Genomic DNA, 14,322 nt, shown 5'->3' with positions numbered 1-14,322 from the left:
TCAATGTCAAATGGTGGTATCAAGAGGGTAGTTATATGAGATATATCACCGTCATAGTAACGATCGTCAGTCTGTAGTAATATGATAAGGTGTATCAGATGTAAGACTTCATTAAATATCACATAAGAATGTATCAGTGCAATATACGATTGTGCTAAATTGCATTCGAATCTTGTTAATGCTTAAATATAGCTTACTCAATCAAAACAAAGCGCAGAACATTATCCGGGATATGACTAATTACGGTCGTCAAATGTCACACGAATCACGAGTTGAAGGGATTGATGGTGAACTGAAGTCAGTTTAAATGCAAAGAGAAGCTTGTTTTTGTCCGTTAAGTCTGGTCAAGTTGTCTGGTCAAGTTGTCACTTACAAGGATCTGTTTCACGCTAATCGGATTATTTTTGTCGGAATGAGGAAAAGATGTAGACAAATTAAATCAAATACGGAATATCCGATCCAAGTAATCAGTAAACGTTATGTAATTCGGCTGCGGCAAATCAAACTCACGGCAATCTTATTCTTTAAAAATAAAAGGTCTACTTGCCTGTTTACACACAAAATGTTATTTGGGCATCAACATAACACTACTGATTTTGCTAACGTGTTGTTATAAAAGTAATTCATATTTGCATAATTAATGGGTATCTAATTGTTAAACGAATTGGTTAATTGGCGCTCGACTATCATGTTGGGTGCCGGTACTAGTTCGAGCCCCCACAGTGTCTATTTCTCGTAGGCTAGCTTGAAATTGACCTGCACAAGACACTTACTGCCAATTGTCCTGGGTTACCCGTACGAAACCCGGGAACCTGATCCTGGCTGCGATGGTTGTTACTATGCAGGCCTACTAGGGTTTGATCCTGCATAGAGATGCGTCCCTGAATGCTGTATGGTTTATAAGGATTGTCTTGGGCTTTTTAAAGCCACTTAAAAGTGGTCAGCGACATTCTAAAGCACAACGATCTTATGTAATTGCGCTATATAAGTCCGTGATTTTATGGGTTGTGCTCTTTAATTTTTTAAACTGTTTATCTGAAAGGATGAATATCATAATCTACGTAAATGAGAAACATATGCAACCATTCCTGATATTTAAAGAAATACAGTTACAGAAGAAAAGAAAACCCAAACAGAACAGAACAAAACAAAGCGAAAACATCAATATAAATTAAGAAATCGAATGTAATCGAAAAAAATTCGTAAGAATGTATTTGAATCTGTATGTTTCGGTCATGGCTATGGTTAACTCTTTACCATGATTTCAAATATCATTAAAATAGTGTTTGGTCCATGTTTAATTAAAGGAAAAGTAAATAATGGGTAACATATATAATAGTAATAATAATAAAAGATATAATAATAGAAAAGGAAATACAAACATACGTATTATACAAGATAAAAATTGCCTGACAAATGAAGACCTGAGCGCAAGAAGACCATGTATACACTAAAGTTGCGTATAGTTTCGTGTAGTTTGATAATATTTTATACATGTTCAGGGGACAAAACAAATTTTCCCCCCTGGATCATGTATTAAACATTAAAAAACCCTACGAAACTATACGTAACTTTAGTGTATACATGTTGAGGGTCCAGGTGGACTTACGGTCTTCTTGCGCTCAGGTCTTCAAATTTAAATTGCACACACTTTTCTGACACTAAACGTTGTACCTTAATAAACTCGTACCAGTATACTATAGGGTGCACAACTTATAAGTTCCCCCCTACATATTTGTTTAAATAAATCGAAAACTATTTGACGAAATGCAAACCTGTAAAATGATATGGATAGCCTTAATTGTTTTACACATGTGGACCAAATTTTAGCGTCACACGTCATTGCGTTCAGTCACAATGGTTCATTATGTAAAAAAAATGAGACCGTTTTAAACAGTGTTAAAAGTTGCATCTGAGTCCATAGGACTCAATTCTCAAACAATACAGTAGGACAGGGATATTCATGTGTTTGTAAAAGAAAACTTAATCTTTGGTATTCTTCTTCTTCTTGAAAAGCAAAGCAGGTGTTTTATTCTTTTCTTTTTAATGATAACTGTCTGAGATGGAAGGGATATGTACTGCAGTGTGAATAGACCACATCGCCAGTAGTTCATCACATGTGAAAAGTCACATTTTAATAATGCCGCGTTTGCCCGAATTTCTTCGCGGTAGAGCAATAGGTTTGCTGGATGAAAATGTACCGGTGAAAGAAATTGCTCGACGTTGCAATGCACTTGTCAACTGTGCATGAGGACACATCCCCTACTAAACATCTAGACTTTAAGTTTTATTTCCATTACAAACACATGGACATGCCTAACATACTGTATTGTTTGACAATTGACTCCTATTGACTCAGGTGCAACTTTTAAAACTCCCTCTTTTTTTACATAATGAACCATTGTGGCCAAACGTAATGATGTGTGACACTACAAATTGGCCCAGATTTGTAAAACAAATAAGGTTACTCATAACTTTTTTCAATTTTACATTTCGTTAAATAATTTTCGATTTATTTCAAAAAGCAGTAGGGGGAACTTATAAGTTGTGCACTGTATATGATGCAATTTTATCAGTTTCGCCGTCGAGAATGATTAAAGGAGGAAAGAGGAAAAGTGATCCCGCCCGGGAATTGAACCCAGGACCTCTGGCTTCCGAGACCAGCGCCTTAACCACTTGGCCACGGGAGCTTCATGATTAGACAGACTGGGAATTCTACCTATAAGCGGTCACTTAACCCTACCACCTTCGTGCAAGTCATGCCAATGTGGCTCGGGCTTGACATTGTTTTTTCATCTTACCAGTATGTTCAAATATACAGGCTGTATCAAAATATACATGCTACGTAACGTGGATAACGTCCATTACTTATCCTTCAGATTTTCTGGTCTAGTCAACTATATACTAACCGCACGGATGATCAATACAATCAACCCACCCCCTCGTATGTGGGTTTCGGACCAAATGAACCCCATTTGGTAATTTCCAAAGAAATCTACACCACTGATATCCATCAATGTAAATTGGTTCAGGTGACCTTAAGGTGCAGGTGGATATAATAAAGAAGCGTCAATTGTGATGCGATCAAGCAAAATCAGTCAGAACTCGGAAATATTGATTTTGAGATATAGCCAAACAAAGGAAACTCTTTAATTGCTCATATTTTTGGAATTGATTATTTAAATTTAATGGGGGGATTTCTGCAAAATGCAGCTTTGTGAATGCTTTTTACTTTCCTAAGAAACTAAAAATTCAATATTTCCGAGTTCCGACTGATTTAGCTTGATCGCATCACAATTATCATTGTGCATTACAATTTAGTACGTTAAGTACAAAGACCGTCACGTTACAGTATCGTTTACATTATAGTCTACAACATTCAATGTGTTTTTGGTGAAGATTTTATATCAAGAAGATGTATCTTATATGAACGTCCCCTGATAAACCAAAAGGAGTCAGAATCGAGAGGTTTAATGTCGATATTTTCAATTGTGAAAAAATAAAAATTTTTATCAGCATCTAAGTTAGAATTTACAATTACACTGACACAACAATAATGATAAACCAATTTGAATGCCAAATCAGCTTCGTGGTAAGTTAAAATTGTTTTCGTTCAAATGAGCGAAGTGATGGTCGTAAGACTAACACAAGAATTAATTTGACGGCTTATTTGGCTATTCCAGTTGAAATATACACCCCTATGGATGAAATGACCTTAATCTCCCACACAAGGACTGAATTTCAAAATGGAGTTATATTCATAAATAGCTGATTCCTTTTGAAATTTACACCCATGTGTGGGAGATTAAGATCATGTTGTCCATTGTGGGTGTATGGATATAAACAGGAATACCATATTTGAACGTTTTAGTGTATCGAACGAAATCTATTTGGTTTTCCCTGCCATTAATAAAAAATGGACATTACCTTAAGGGATCTAAAATGAGCGTTTATTGCGTTTCGACAGTATTTTTTGTGGGACATGAGAGCACCTCAGACCTATCGAATTGCATTCTGAATACGAAGCATGTCTTTTGATATCAAATAATTTTCATTTTTTGAAAATCACAATATAATACAAATTTTATGACAAATTATAAAAAATTGATATTTTTCAAATTTTTGATTATAACAGTCCTCGAAGTAAATTATATAAATCTAATGACATATTCTTAAAGTGTATGTAACAGGGAGGAAAAGCCGACGGTCAATTGAAAATTTTGACCTTCCATATTGAAGATATGGATTTTTTCCCCAAAAGACCTAATTTTTTTGGTGTTTTGGGAAAAAATCCATATCTTCAATACGAAAGGTCAAAATTTTCAATTGATCGTCGGCTTTTCATCCCACCTACATACACTTTAAGTATAAATCATCAGATTTATAAAGTTTACTTCAAGTACTGTTAAATATCAAAAATATCAATTTTAATGATTTGCCATAAAATGTGTATTAAATTGCGAATTTCAAAAAATTATTTGATATCAGAATGACATTCTTCGTATTCAGAATGCAATTCGATATGTCTGATGTGCTCTAATGTCCCACAATAAATACTGTCCAAACGTTCATACCCCAGCCCTTAAAGGCCCATTCAGTGATTTGCTAATCCGGATGATGGTAAAAATCATCTAAATTCAGATTTTGGTACCTTTGTCATTGCATAGATGTGCTAACATAGTCTGCGAGTGGTTCAGCCGAAAGCCGTGTATTTAAGACAAAATAAGACATTTTACACGAATATGTAATTTAGATACTGACAGTATCTAAATTAGCTACATGTATTTCAATGGGGCTACAACTTCGTCAGTACTGCTGTTTTCTTCGTTTTGTGCCAAATTTGTCATTTCAAAAATACCAAATGACAATTTGAATGACTCATCCTTCACTTTTAAGCAATTTATAAACAATTTTATTTTTTTTACACTTGCGCTGGGATCACTGAATGGGTCTTTAATAATATACAACTTCTAACTTAAACACAATAGTTGTCAAACAACTTCTTTACTTCTTTACAAATTCTTTACTGAATATGAAAAATAGTTTTACTTTATAAAATTATGTACAGTACTGCCGTCAACATAAAAAAACACATTTTACTTGCAGGCTGAACACTGAAGATCAAATGTTTTCAAGATAATTTTATTATAGTCTTGTATTTAATTGGCCAATTTGAGAGAGTCATCCAAAATGATGAATTAGGGACACTTGGATAATTCGACTATAAGTTGATAATGGGCTTGATAATGAACTGGATTTAAAATGAAAATGCAAAAAAGTAAAAAAGTGAATTTCAAAAGATTCTCAACTTAACACCGCAGAAAAATAATCATCTCTACATGGCATAAATATGTTGAGGTTTTATGTCTAATGTAAACTATTACATGCACCCAGCATTTAATAAACCATAATATTTTAGGGACGTTATCAATATATATCAGTATGGGGCGGGGTGCCACCTCAATCGATTGGAAAATTTAGAAAATCACATTTAAAAACATGGTCGGTACTCCCCCAACCACAGCCCAACTACAGTAAGTAAAGTTACGCCACTGTACTCTTAAAGGTCAACAGCATTACGAGTATATTTCCAGTAAACTGTTAAAACATTTTAAACAATCAAATGGAACACAAAGTCAATACAAATACTTTGTAACATCGTACATTTCTTTGGTGTAATGTAAAAATAAATTGTATGTACAAATAATATAATTGCAACCACAACAAATCATTTTTTTGCCTATATTTAAGTATGCTTCGTTAATATCACTAGGAAACAAAAATTTGTGATCGGTTGAAAAATCTGTGAAAAGGCTGTAATCCAACACAGGTTTTTCAAGTAGTCAACAAGACTTATAAAATAAACTATTTGTATTTACTATTATCTACCGTGTGATAGACGACAGGCAGGTCCAATATTTTGACTAGTGGTTGCCGGCGGAACAAAATATTTATAATGAGTAAGCAGAGAGACAACCGCATCTTAAAAAGCTACGGTAAGATGCTTTACTAACCGTTTCCGACGTACCAAATCCGTATTTGCTTTAATCAACATATCTAAGCAACCAAAAATCTCATTTTCATTAAATAACGTTTAGTTTGTAGCCTAGATTTAAGAGAATAAGAATAGGTAATTTCAATATCCTAGCACATAGGATAATAGAGATATGATGATGGAGGTAGAAATTTATGAATGACCCTCGTATTTACCAGTGAATTACAAAAGTAGGTTTCCGTCAAAAACATCGTGGCGTGTCATCATTAATAGATTGTTCCAATTAAATTAATTTTTTATAGAACATAACGGTTATGAATTAATGAAATACATTCACAAATCAAAGCATGAAAGGAAGTCTCCGACAATAACAAGATTATGCATTTTATATTAGAAAAATAATTATCAAAGACAAATCACGTGGTTTTACTTAAAACAAATTCATATTGACCGTAAAAAAACAGCCGTCTCTCACACGCGATATTCAACATTCCTGGGCACCGACAATAACGACTGACTACAATTGAGCACGAATAACTATGACGTCATTGCCCTAGACAATTTCGGCGCGGGAATTTTGTGAGAGGCGGCTGTTTTTAAAAACAAAGTTTCTTTAACACGTGCGCCATGTCAAGACAATTCTTTGACACCAAGTCTTTTTCAATATCGTTATGTGCAGCATTTCAAGTGATTACGTTTATTTTTATCGAAAGTCAACACAGGTGATACAAAACACAAATATTCATGGTCGTTTACACAGGACAGTCACGAATTTAAACTTGATCAGAAACAGTCCTAGATATGTACTGAAACAATGGCAATCAGCCTCTGTTGGCACGCGAACAGCCATATTACTCCCAACACCGTGTTAAAAGTGTGTTACATTTTAACCTTTGCGTAATTGCGGTACGTTTAAAAAGGTGCCACCGGTCAGACAGAAATTCCGTTACTCAGAAAACCCGCTATAGTCATCGACTTCCTCCAGAGAGTGACGTCAGTACTTTGCTGCAGTTACTTCGCGCGTGTACAGATAGATGCGTGTAAACACCGCAGTTCTTTGACGATTCAATAATACGCGCACTGGAGCACGCATTGACGTCACCGTCTCAAGGAAGCGAAATAGACTATAGTTTGAAGGTCCGCTATTCAGAATTCCAAACTAATGGGCTAGTACTGCAATTACATCAAAACATGTCAAAAGCTTTGACTGGCGGGCCATTCGAATAAAATAAAACAAAATACCATTTCAGAAAGCCCGCTTCGCAGAAGCCCAAATTTGAGACTTTAATTCAACAAAGCTACAAAAAGGAACACTATGTATACTCTTCGAATTACATTGTAGATTCGTCTTCGTTTTCGTCCGTCTGACGTCTGGATTTCGTTATACCATGGTAACGTAACGCTGTATCTTCATACAAAAGCACCTGTAAACCAAAGGGACAAGTTTTTGTTAGAATGATTGCCAGTCCATCTTGCAAAAGTGTCACGCTGTTCGTGTACATAAACTTTGAAGTGCATTTTAATGCGAGGCGTCGAACGCGTTAAGCGCCAATGGCCGAATTTCCACTGATAATAATATCGATAACGTCTCCTTCATCGAAAGAGTAATAATAGATCGCTTTAGTACTCTCGTCTAAAAAAATCCATATCCAGATGTGGTTCTGATACAATTTTGATTAATAAAAAAATATCTTAAAGCTACATTATATTTTGTTATTCTTATTTTATGTTTGTTCCACTTAGAAATGGCTTCAAATCCTCACCGCTCACCGCTGGGTCTCTAGCAGCACCGGCATATACATGCGCAATACAAGATTTGCCAGGGCGCTGAAGGGTCGATCAGCGGTTCGGTTTTGAAGTTTTAACTTAGTTCGTTTCCAAATTAAGGCTTTATGATCAGATTGGTTATCGGCCAGAGAAACACGCACAATACGACAAGGACAATGTTCTAATTTCCTAACTTTCTCTAAGTTCGGTTAGTTTTCCTGAAGTAATATGATCAAATGTTCCCTTAAGAATTCAAGGTAGTAGACTGGTCAGGATATTAGCAAGACACATAAGCGATAACCTTTCCATTCGTCCATGTGTTGTTTATGACATTTGGTTTGACTGCAGAATGCCACGGGTCTTAAAGCCAAACTGATGTCAAATATGAGACCTATCCTACGGTATCAAATGCAGACGGAATAAAGTTGGTACAGATCGCTAGTCTAATAGTATACAAATATTGACTGCTACGAGGGGCATGGTTAAAATTATAGGCCCAAGGTGATCTCAAAACCATGACTATGCCCCGAGGCGTAGCCGAGGGGCATAGTCATGGTTTTGAGATCACCGCGGGCCTAAAATTTTAACCATGCCCCGAATAAAAAGCAGTCAATATTTGTTTTATATACCAAATCTTATAGATTCTTGTCATCTGTTTGGTTAAAAGCATCGATTTTGGGAAGAGAAATTAATAGTTTCAATGCGAACGCCACACAGATTACAATCTGCGATTTCTGCGTAATTATAACGCGTGAAAACATTAACGCGTGCGTAATATCATTTTACGCTGGGAAAAACGCGCAGTTTGATCGTGACGCACGTGACCGGTCCATAGTTCATTTCCATGGACCGGTCTATAGTTCATTTTGCGGGCATAGTTAATTCAATGACTGCACTTTCAACCAATCAGATGACAGGAATCTATATATGAGGTATATAATCTCATATACAGGTTGTAACCAAACAATTTATACAATAAGAAAATACACGTATTAGCGAACATGAACGCCCCACTTCCCCAGTTGGTGAGCACATCACTAAGGATCACCATAGCATCGACTGGGATGGCGTACGCATTCTCGACCGTGAAGAAGACTGGTTTAGGAGAGGGGTCAGAGAAGCGATCCAAATAAGGAGAACTCGCAGCGACCTCAACAGAGACCGGGGGCGCCATGATCTTCCAGTTGTTTACAACAAGATTTTGTCACTTGACCAAAACCAATCAATATCTGGTAGTCAAGAGGCAGGTCAAGTGGAATAATCTCTTCAGTGGCTAAAGAAGACCTGTAGATGCAGGTCGCAAGCTACCACAGCTCTGCAAATTGTAAGTCTTGTGACTGTTGTTTTAGATCAACTACTGTACAATAAGAAAATAGTATTAGGCAAACATATCAATTATTTGTTGTATTGAATTTTACTTGCTTGTCAAGGTAATTTCGCTAGTCATAAACAAAGCAAAAATGTTCGCTAGTCATAAAAAGGTTCATAAATCACAAGACCACCGATTATTGTAGAAAAAGAGGCTCACTAATAATATTAAATAGGAAGCTAGTCATAACAGAAAAAAAGGTTCGCTAATCATAATTTAAAAAAATGACCTTATGACTTTAATATGAGCATTGTGACTAACGACCCATATGACACTGAGCCTCATGACTAGCGGGCCTTGTGGCTAGCGGATGCTCCCCATTAAGGATTTGTCATGCAGGGTGTATACTTCCTGGAATTGCAATATATGTCATGGTGCATAATATGACATTTCGTAATGTTTGTGAGCAACAAGTGGTTTGCACAAATATTACTTTTATTTCTAAAATGCAAGTGGTATTCACTTTGTGATAAACAATGTTAACAACCATTAGAACGTGACGGTTTGCGTTCACTACGGTAAAATGCACGAAGCAATCTGCGTCGCAATCATTACTGTCAATCCGTCTTAAAATGTGTGTGGGGGATAATCGACATAGATTGTCAAAAAGTGACTGAAAATAACAAAGAATGGGTCATTTTGCCGAAATATGGGGGACATGTACCCCCTGCCTCGCGATTGACGCCCTTGGTCGGAATAGGTGAATATGGTCTAAATGTCCCATGTCATTCTCCCGCGAATGTTGTTTTTATAAGGGTCAGCATATTGGGGGGGGGGGGTGGCATTATTGGCTAGTCCAACCTCTCGCTAGCTCGAATAACAAGACAAAATTCCCTTTATATTGAAGCAGCAGCTGCAAGCTGTGCATTTTATATTCGGACTGGCGGGGTGTTGGACTAACGGGTGAACCCCATATATTACATCGTCATGTCTAATCTACGAGTACGTACCGGTGATAACAATGGACATATTTTTACACAATAGAACAGCTGCTAGCACACATGTCCCTGTGCAGGTGAGCCACCACCTTTACCGTTAACCACTTTAGACAATTGGACGTACTCTGTGTTGGACATGGACCTATACTCAGACATGGGATTACTGGAACGGTTGGATAAGTTTCGCCGATAGTGGGCATTACTTGTTCCGTAGATATTCCTACCTCGGCTCGAGGTATTGTGACAACACGGTAAACAGGAAAATGCTGCGGTAAACTCTCGGCGAAATTTGGCTGTAGACAGAGAAAGAGAGAAGAGACAAAAATATTTATTTGAGGGTATCATGATAACATAAAATGAATTATTTTCAGTATTTGATGCAATAAGATAATAAGCTATAAAAAAGACTGGTGTAAAGTTCTCCAGGCGAATGACGACGGAAAATACTGAAAAATTCGGTGACATATATTTAATTTGCTTTAGTTACTCTCCATGAAAAATTCAATATTTAATTAAAATACTTTTTAAAAATTAAAAGCAATCCAGCGTTGTTTTAAAATTAAAACAGACTTAACGAAAGTATGCGCATTTAAGTAAATTTAGTTTTCATGAAAGTTTAAAATACAATTTTCAGGATAACGCCGCATTGAACTCAATGAATATGTGGCAGTTTAACAACAACGCTATACGGATAAAGGGAACAGCAGTAAATACAAAAGACAGCTTTCAAATGATGAAACAGGATAATCCATTGTTGTTAATTTATGTTGGTACACAGCATATTGTTGAAATAGAATGGCATCGCAGTAGTTGTCAGGGGGAAAGATAGGTCACTGTCTTTGGGAGGGGGCGCCATATCAACCAATTCAGCTCCCACTAGATCTATTCTGCACCCCCCATAAGCGGTGAAGGTCAAACTTTTAGTTAATAGTCATTTGCAAGACAGTTTGACGACCGAATATCAGCTTAATTGTAGCTAAAACAGTGGTATTTATGCACATTTGCGGGCGAAAATTTCAGGAATGGGAGGGACGCCATTCTGCATCATTTTCTGTGAGCATCACAACCTGTAGCTACGCCACTGGTGCACAAAGAAGACGGAAGACACACAAAATTAAAACTTGCACTATTTAAATTGTAAATCTTAAAAGAATAAAACATTTCACAAATAAATAAAATACTGTTAAACATTTCAAACAAATATCACTTCGACATTATTCACGCAAATACAAAGCCATTGATGAGCTTCAGTTTACGAAAATAATGGCTTAAGGCAACAGAATAATAATGCTAATAGTCAACTGAGCAATTAAGGCATGTTGTCTCCAGGGCTCGGGCAGATTAATCGATTTCTTTGCGAAATAATTGAATGTTTACCCCTGAGACGTTTTGGCAAAGAAGAGCAACATTGCTTTACGGTCCTGCCAGGGTAAAATATTGTATCTATACATAAACTACAAAGCAGATATTGTCATTGTACATGTTGTACTTGGCCGGTAGGTGTTTTCATCAGTGCGATTCAAAGTCAAAATACAGTATCTTTAAGTAAACAACAAGCGTTTTGATTTGGGATGTAAGTTTTATAGTCCACCAGGCAATACTTAGTACCATATAGAAACACCTTGGATTTTTGAACATGATTCTTAATACTGCTTTCAATGTCATTGTCACCTTCGCGGTTTGTTTTAATGCCTTGCCCTTATACTATAAGGACAAGGCCTTAAAGGTAAGAGTCATGTTCCATAATTCAATGGTCTCGACTGAGATTTAAGTTTCATTTCAGTATAATTAGGGGGGGCTAGTATTTTACAAAATTACACTTATTATTTTTTTACCCTCCTCAAAATATGTACCAACCCTAATAGATAATTAATCAAGAAAAAGAAAAAAAATTCGAAACTGCTAACCCCCCTGTACATACCCTCTGAAAGTTTCAAATTAAGGTCGCCGAATTCGGCAGACTTGCACTGCTTTTAACACAGGGAATTTCTAACTGACAGACATGCATTGCTATAACATAGGTTATCACTGATGAAATGATAATTTTAGTGTCCACATTATAGTTTGTTTACATTTTGAACAGTTTAGGTAATAAAATATGTAATTTTATAGGGGTGGGTGTCAATATTTCTGGAGGGGGGGGCATAATAGGCCTACGTGTATTTAAGTTCCTTAGGAAGTATGTAAAATTAATAAAATAATTATTGTTTTTCATATAATCCAACCTTTTTGTCAAGTAAGATATCTACTGCTACATTGAAATCATCAATGATTACATGATGTAATGTTGTTTCAAATAAAGTTTGTTGGGGTGATTGTTGGCATTTTTTTATAATGCTTCAGCAGTCTAAAATATTTTTTCGGCATAGGCCTAATGCATTATTAATGCAGAAGTATATCTTGAGTGTCATCAATCTCAATGCTTTCGATAGGCCTACTTGTCCTAATCTGCACTTGTACAGGGTCCACCTATATTTTTTGTACCAATTGTAACTCCTTAATCCTCCTAATATCAACTGCAATGTTTGAGTTCTCTTCGGCTTCCATGCTCTCCTTTTAAGTATCTCGATCCTGTTTCATGTTCAAACTTCCAATTATTTTTGGAATATCACATGCGTTGTGCAATTATGCTGTACGGTTTTATATCAAGTCTGCTGATCTACATTTTAAATGTGAGGATGAGCTAGGATGAAACAGATTTGAGTTGATTAGCCCCATAAGACCAAAGTTCATAGTTTATGAACCCAGCTTCTTTCTGCTGCTATGTTATGGACTGGTGCCTATTCAAGTTTTGCAGTATTCATACTTGAAACGCATGATGATCATAATTGTCTTCTGCTCCCTGAATCCAACTATACCTCCTTTTTACCGGAGGAAACCCTTGGCAAGCAGTAGTACATTAGGATCTCCGATTTGTATGACCACCTAAACAATAACTAAATAATACTCTAGTAAGTACAAAACTGCTGAATCAGCAGACTTAAGTCATGTAGACCTAAAGGTTAATAGAAAAGAGACCACCAGGCATAGTCATGATAGTCAAAGAGAAGAGCCAGTTGTACAACGTTATAGGCCTATAAGGTTTGGAACATGAAACAGCTAGGAGGACAAGGCATTGGAGCTAAAGAGATCTCAAACATTGCAGTTGATTCTAGCAGAATTAAGGACTTAAACTCACTCAAAACTACGAATACACCCTTTACAAAATACAGGTGGTATAGACAAGAAACAAGATAATAGAGAACAGTAGCTAACAGTTAAACTGAAAATGCCAAAAACAAGTGATATTTTCCCCTAGACTGATGAAGCATTATAAGAAAAACCTGTCAGTAACCACTTATTCACCTTAAAACTTTATTTGAAATGTCACATCAAAGGCTGATGGTGTAAAACATGTTGATTTCAAAATAATGCAGTAGATGCTACTCGCCTTATAGGTTAGGTTGCTTTAGGCTAATATGTGGAAAATATTACACAGCACCCCCCCCCTTAACACCACCCTCCCTATGCCACTATATAAAATAAAGTACATATTTTATAACCTATAAACTGCTCAAGTATGTGAACTAACAATTGTGGACTCTAAGATTACCATTTCATCAGCGATAACCTATGTTATAGCAATACAAGTGTGTAGGTCATTGAATTCCCTGTGTTAAAAGCAGTGCAAGTCTGCCGAATTCGGCAACCTTAATTTCAAACTTTCAGAGGGTATGTACAGGGGGGTTAGAACTTTTTAAAAAAAAGTTTCATTGTTGTTTTCTTGTTTAGATAGGTCATCTACATATTTTAAGATGGGTAAAAAAAAAAGTTGGTCCTAATGACCCCCCCTAGTATAATGCTAATGGCGAGGTTTTCACGCGCGTGTTTAATTGAATTTTCAGGAAATCGTTTCTCAAACTTTCCGTTTATTTTTTTCTTCGTTGAGCTTGTATATGTTTTTGAAGAAGGAAACGTAGATCTTGTATATGTGAGAACATGTCAAATATTATTGTCACGGCCATACATGTATAAAGACAAGTCATTGCTACAAACTTCTGTAACAATCATTCCTGTAGCTGACAAGGGCGGTAATTCATCAAGACACACTATGGTCAAAATTAGGGTCTACCTCCCAGTATGTTACCTAGCTACAACATTAACATCTAATTGGCTCAGGTGTGAAACTGTATATCTGGAAAGCTGGACTGATGTATGTCATCTGATGTACATGCTCCTCATCTGGGTGATTGAGGTTATCTGTATGCAAACTT

At 36.2% G+C, this 14,322-nt stretch overlaps 1 protein-coding gene and 1 non-coding gene across 2 annotated transcripts in view; both read right to left on the bottom strand.

Moving 5' to 3' along the window:
• Positions 1 to 2,616: 2,616 nt before the first annotated feature.
• Trnap-cgg (transfer RNA proline (anticodon CGG)) lies at positions 2,617 to 2,690 on the bottom strand. The gene has a single exon. It is a non-coding gene; the product is annotated as a tRNA-Pro (tRNA).
• Positions 2,691 to 6,579: 3,889 nt separating this feature from the next.
• Positions 6,580 to 14,322, bottom strand: part of LOC140169797 (orexin receptor type 2-like) — a 193,279-nt gene continuing 185,536 nt past the window's right edge. Inside the window, 2 exon segments of the mRNA XM_072193099.1 lie at positions 6,580 to 7,419; positions 10,082 to 10,362. Of these exon segments, the coding sequence (XP_072049200.1) occupies positions 10,124 to 10,362 (239 nt within the window). The 3' untranslated portion in view covers positions 6,580 to 7,419; positions 10,082 to 10,123.

The sequence above is a fragment of the Amphiura filiformis genome, chromosome 14 (assembly GCF_039555335.1).
Source record: "Amphiura filiformis chromosome 14, Afil_fr2py, whole genome shotgun sequence".
Lineage (NCBI taxonomy): Eukaryota > Metazoa > Echinodermata > Ophiuroidea > Amphilepidida > Amphiuridae > Amphiura > Amphiura filiformis.
The sequence above is the reverse complement of the archived record's forward strand: the minus strand, read 5'-3'. Positions and strand labels throughout refer to the sequence as shown.